This window comes from Tarenaya hassleriana, unplaced genomic scaffold (assembly GCF_000463585.1).
Source record: "Tarenaya hassleriana unplaced genomic scaffold, ASM46358v1 Cleome303, whole genome shotgun sequence".
Classification (NCBI taxonomy): Eukaryota; Viridiplantae; Streptophyta; class Magnoliopsida; order Brassicales; family Cleomaceae; genus Tarenaya; species Tarenaya hassleriana.
In genome coordinates this window covers 20,888-26,806 of record NW_010966206.1, presented here as the reverse complement: position 1 = coordinate 26,806, position 5,919 = coordinate 20,888, and the positions used below count along the sequence as shown (strand labels likewise).

The 5,919-nt window shown below is 38.7% G+C and overlaps 1 protein-coding gene across 1 annotated transcript; it reads right to left on the bottom strand.

Moving 5' to 3' along the window:
* Positions 1-1,899: 1,899 nt before the first annotated feature.
* On the bottom strand, positions 1,900-3,543 carry LOC104820474. Its single transcript, XM_010550919.1, has 4 exons — positions 3,332-3,543; positions 2,950-3,164; positions 2,787-2,835; positions 1,900-2,647 (listed from the first exon to the last, which is right to left on the bottom strand). Exons 1-4 carry the CDS (start codon positions 3,541-3,543, stop codon positions 1,900-1,902), a joined length of 1,224 nt encoding a protein of 407 aa, XP_010549221.1.
* Positions 3,544-5,919: the final 2,376 nt, after the last annotated feature.

Sequence of the window (5,919 nt, the reverse complement as noted above, 5' to 3'; positions counted from 1 at the left end):
AATCAGGAATCGCCTGGCTAAAGAACGTTGTCCAACAGCAACAAAGTCCATGATTGGCGACACAAGTTTCGGCGAATTCTTCAAATGGTGGGGCCATGGAACTATGAACGATTTGAATGGGTTTGAGGATTATTTTGATGGAAAAGCACCGGTAGGGTGTGGGGTGCGTAAGATAAATTAATTCATGTATTTTGTTTGAACCTTTGAACCTTTGACTTTATTTTATGTGTTAGCTATTTTCTTAATGTTTAAATATTTTAAAGGGAGATTTACATATTAAATATTGAACTTTAACCAAATTTCTAAATTAAATACTCAACTATCTCACTTCCAAATTAAATACTCAACTATATTTAAACTCACAAATAAAAACTAAACTTTTTAAATTTTAACATATATCTAAGGGATAATCCAAAAAAAACCCTATACTTTTTTTTCGTCGCAATTTAAACCTTATATTTTTTTATCCCAAAAAACCCTATACTTTTCAAAATTTTAAAAATTATACACATTCATATACACATATTAATTATTATAAACACAAAATCAATTACACATTTATTTTCTACAAAATTAATTGCACATTTATTTTATATATTTATATGTATATATATGTTTTATATAGATATGTGATATATGTATATGTGATATATGTATTTTTTCCTAAAAATCATTATATATATAAGAAACTATTTATTATTTGTATATTGTTTTATATAAGTTCAATTGTCCAAAAAAACATGTTCTGGGAAAATAGTTTCTTATATATAAAACAATATACAAATAATAAATAGTTTCTTATATATATAATGATTTTTAGGAAAAAATACATATATCACACATATATTTAAAACATATATATACATATAAATATATAAAATAAATGTGCAATTAATTTTGTAGAAAATAAATGTGTAATTAATTTTGTGCTTATAATAATTAATATGTGTATAATTTTTAAAATTTTGAAAAGTATAGGATTTTTTTGGATAAACAAAATATAGGGTTTAAACTGCGACAAAAAAAAAGTAAAGGGTTTTTTTTGGATTATCCCTTAGATATATGTTAAAATTTGAAAAGTTTAGTTTTTATTTGTGAGTTTAAATATAGTTGAGTATTTAATTTGGAAGTGAGATAGTTGAGTATTTAATTTGGAAATTTAGTTAAAGTTCAATATTTAATATGTGAATCTCCCTATTTTAAATTTATCGCGAGAAAGTTTAGATTTTCGGAATGGCATATTGCCCAAAAGTTTAGGATTTCGGTTGGCGGGATTTTTATTTTTTTTTTAAAAAACAACCTAAAAAAGTGATTATGCTTTTATGCAGAATCATATGTGTGGGCCCGCATTAAATGGTAACGGTGCACATCTCCCCATAAACCTAATTCGTACTTCATTACCCCAAACCAGAAATTCATCCCCAGACCAGAAACCCTAAACCCAAACCGGAAATCTAACCCCCTAAACCGGATTTTTATCACATCCCGACGGTCACACTGGCCACACTGATCGAATGTCACGAATTCAACACTTTGAGAGTGTAATCTAAGATCATAGAAATGGTTCAGAGAAGTAATCGGAGTTGAAAGTCGTTGAGCATTATTCGATCGAAAGCTATGAACACAAAACAAATCCCATAAGTGTTAATAGTGTTTTAGGAACACTTTGGGTCAATGTAACTTTGTGTTCGTAATTTTTTTGTTCAAACCACTTACGAGACGTTCGTGTGAAGTGTAGTTACACTTTGGGTCAATGTAACTTTGTGTCACACTGGTCACACAGATCGAATTTCACGAATTCAACGCTATGTTGAGCATTAAGAGTGAATTGAACTTCGATAAATATTACATTGTTCAATAGGAATAAAAGTTACATTTAGTGCAGACTAATTAGGCGAATTATTCCAAATTTTTTCTCTTTGACGAATTCGATTCTGTAAATGACGATGTTGAACTTTGGGATCTTTTCCGAGCCTCGCCAGGTCCAGGAACGCGATTCTGTTTAGGTCTTCCAGTCCGCCGTTTTTCTTCCATTATAGGCGGCAACACTGAAAAATTTAAAATTTCGGGCGGTAAGACCCAATCACAAATATCGGGCACCGGATACACAGTCTCTTGGTAAGCCTTGACCCAAGTCTCTCGCCAGTAGTATTCAGAGCATAATTCGTGAATCGCACTACCTTTTCCGACCTTATGTGCTGCTGCAATTGCATGATTACATGGATACATATCCACATCAAACTTTCTGCAACTACAGGTTCTATCACCAAGATTTACCAAGTGTCTTCTACCTTTTTCATCCCTTGCCTCAAACATACCACTCAGCCTGTTAAGTTCAATAACCTCATACGTATAGGCCTTCTCAAACCGTTCATGCAGCGCTTTGTACACATACGGAGTTAACTTTTGAGAATCATCGCCACCACATGCTTCCACCCTGTACCTACTGAACCATTTTACCGTCTTCGCGACACAGATATCAAGAAAACTGAGTAGCGGATACCTTTTGGCCTTCTTCAAAACGGAGTTTATTGATTCGGCACCATTGATGGTTAATAAGTTATATCTTTCAGTCCGAAATTTACACCTTGCCCACTTCTCCGGAGCAAGTTCTTCTTTTTGCATGTACTCCGCCACTTTGGGATACCTGCAAATCATGAGATATTCACATCAGTTTACTATGTCACACTGGTCACACTTGTCACACTGGTCACACCGTTGAGAAAATCATATTGGTCACACTGGTCACACCGTTGAAAAAATCACACTGGTCACACAAGGCATACCTGTTCTTGAAATCAGAGTAGAATTCTTCAAACTCCTTCTCCGTATATGCTGATGCACATTTAAAAAACAATTTAGTCACGGTTTCACCTCTTGAACCCTTTCTTTCGGCTCCCCTATTAACATGTGCTTTCAAGTTTTGCGATATGTGCCTTGCACAAAAACCGTGATTAGCTTGTTTATATACTTCTCTCACAGCTTTCATTATACTTTTATGCCTATCGGATATCACAACCACATCAGGTCCATCCGGTATTACTTCACTCAAACTATTCATAAACCACCTCCATGAAGCGTCTTTCTCTCTATCGATCACACCCCATGCTAAAGAATATTGGTGATGTTCTCCATCCTGCGCGGTTGCCATGACCAATGCTCCCCTGTATTCGCTTGTCAAAAATGTCGTATTAACAACAACAACTTTACGCATATACTTCCATCCTTTTATAGTTGCACTTAACGCGAAAATAGGTACTTGAAGCTTTTCTAATCATTGTCCAACTCAAGACGCACTATGGATCCATGATTTCTTTCTCTCAACATGTACATCCACCCAGGAAGCCTCATGTAATGATCGACATGATTACTGCGAATCTCTTTTTCAGCACTGTACTTCCCTTTCAATGCCATCAAATACGAAACAGTTGCCCCGTACTTGGTTTTTATTCGTCGTACTAATTCTGGGGCAGTAGAAGTTTCGAGGGTCCCAACATATTCTTCCTTCAAAAAATCTCTAACCAAATTCGATGTACCCTTCATAGCTTCTTCTGATTATGAAACAGGTATGCATCTGTGAATTGGATTGTGTGTTCCGACGCTAAAACGATTCGAACTCGGGAGCGATGCGATGCACAATTTCTAGTTACAACATGATCCAACAAACTTGCATCTTATTTTCCACAACGTCTTGTCAGACTTCACTGTAACATAGCTGAAAAAGCCTTAACTGAACCCTTTCGTATATATTCTTGCGCGTCTTGCTTCTTATCAAACTCATACTCAATATCTATGTTCAATCCATCGGTAAATTCGAATACTGAAGTACAAAACAATGAGTCCTCCACAACTGCCATGGCCAAATCAGACGTGCTTCTGATCACACGGATTTTTCACCGGTTTTATAACGTCGTGCATCACAATTCTTCTCACATTCTAGGCATTGTAGGACGTTAGATGGCCATGGGTAGGTTGTTTTGCTTGTTTTTCCTTGCAGGAAGACTCCACGATGAATCCTCACGAAGCGGGCACGGAAGAACAAGAATTCGAGAATGCTCGGGGAGCTCAGACAAAACGAGCGACCCGCCCATTTTATGGGCGGTCGCCCGTTTTGTGAGCGGTCGCCCGTTTTATGGGCGGTCGCCCGTTTTGTGAGCGGTTGCTCATTTTATGAGCGGTCGCTCACTGTTTCGCGTGTCAGAGGAAAATGAGCGACCCGCCCGAAAAATGGGCGACCGGAAGAAAAATGAGCGACCCGCCTGAAAAATGAGCGACCGCCCGAAATCAAAATCGGCCCAAAAAGGAAAAGCCCGTGTTTTGAGGAGAAAACCTAATTCTGAACTTTGACAAAAAGGGGAGTTGGAGGAGAGAGAGCGGGGACTACACAATTTGGGGCAAAAATCACCTTGGAGAGGAAGAAAGGAGGGATTTTTGGAGATCAAGGAGGCTAGGAGAAGAAGAGGACCACCATTGAAGACCATCTTGAGCATTTCTTCTCCTTTTTCCATGTTTCTTCATTTTGCTTTCTGTTTTGAAACCCTAGTTATGGAGTAGTGACTTTGTTGTGGGTGAGGGATCCCCACTTTTGTATGGATACCTATGCTTAATCTATGATGTCTTTGAGTTTCTTCCATGGGTTTGATGTTTTGTGCTTAATGCTATTGATTTGGTTGAAACCCTAATTGATATGATTGTAGAACACATTGATCATAGGGATATGGGAATGATGTTTGGAACCAAATGTCAAATGAGTGAGTTATTCACATTGGGAGATGGCTTAACTTGCTTAGGGTTCATGATAGGGTACACTAATGCATCTAGAGATCATTTAGATCATTGGGAGATGGGTGAATCGATCCTCTAGGTAGTGAGTTTAAGCTTGGGAGAGACAAACTCTAGAAGAAGTGCTTGAAACCCCCATATGGAGGATAACCCATAGACATTGTAGCATCATTAACCATCCATGCGATTCTTGAGGGATCCCGAACCCACAACGCCTCAAACCATCGTTTTACAAACCATTAATTTTACTTGCTTTCTTGTATTCCGACCCTTACCACAAACCACATTTTTACTTGACCACCTAATCTAGCTTAGAGATAGACTAATACATCCTAGTCCTCGTGTTCAACCCCGGTACTACAACTACCGTATACTTGCGGATAGTGGTACGAATCGGGTATTAAATATAAGACTCGGTGCGTGCGCATCAAGTTTTTGGCGCCGTTGCCGGGGACTAGGCATTTTCGTGTTAGTCTAGATTTTTGATAGATCACCATTGCTTGGATATTTGCTTGGATTACTTTGCGACATAACCGTTTCACAGCACTTTCGGTTCGTTTTGTCTCTTTGGTGTGCAGCTCTTCCGGTGCATGACAAGAAGCACAACCGGTAGAGATCAACTCATCTTCGACCCCGAAATAGAAAGGACCCTACGCTTCGCCCGTAGACAGCAAAGACAGTGGGGAATGGCCGAAGAAATGCTGAGAGAAAACAACGCACGAAGAGAACAACCAGAGATGGCCGAAGAGCTGTTGAGAGGGGCCAATGCCCAAAGAGGTCCAGCCCAAGCAGCCCCTAGAACGCTTCGAACGTACACACAACCGAAGCTCAACAATATGAGTTTCCGTGGGAGACCAAACGAGGACCCGAATGCCCACCTTACAAACTTCAAGATGAACTGCAAGACAATCAAGAAAAGGTGTAGAGCCAATCTCTAGCTCTCTCCGTAAGTGAGTAGGGGAAAGTCTCAAGGAACACGTCTTCAAGGGTAGTCCTCGGTCTTTTCTTGATTGTCTTGCAGTTCATCTTGAAGTTTGTAAGGTGGGCATTCGGGTCCTCGTTTGGTCTCCCACGGAAACTCATGTTGTTGAGCATTTGGATGCATTGCGGTAGGAGTTCAAGTTCTTCTAGTGGTCC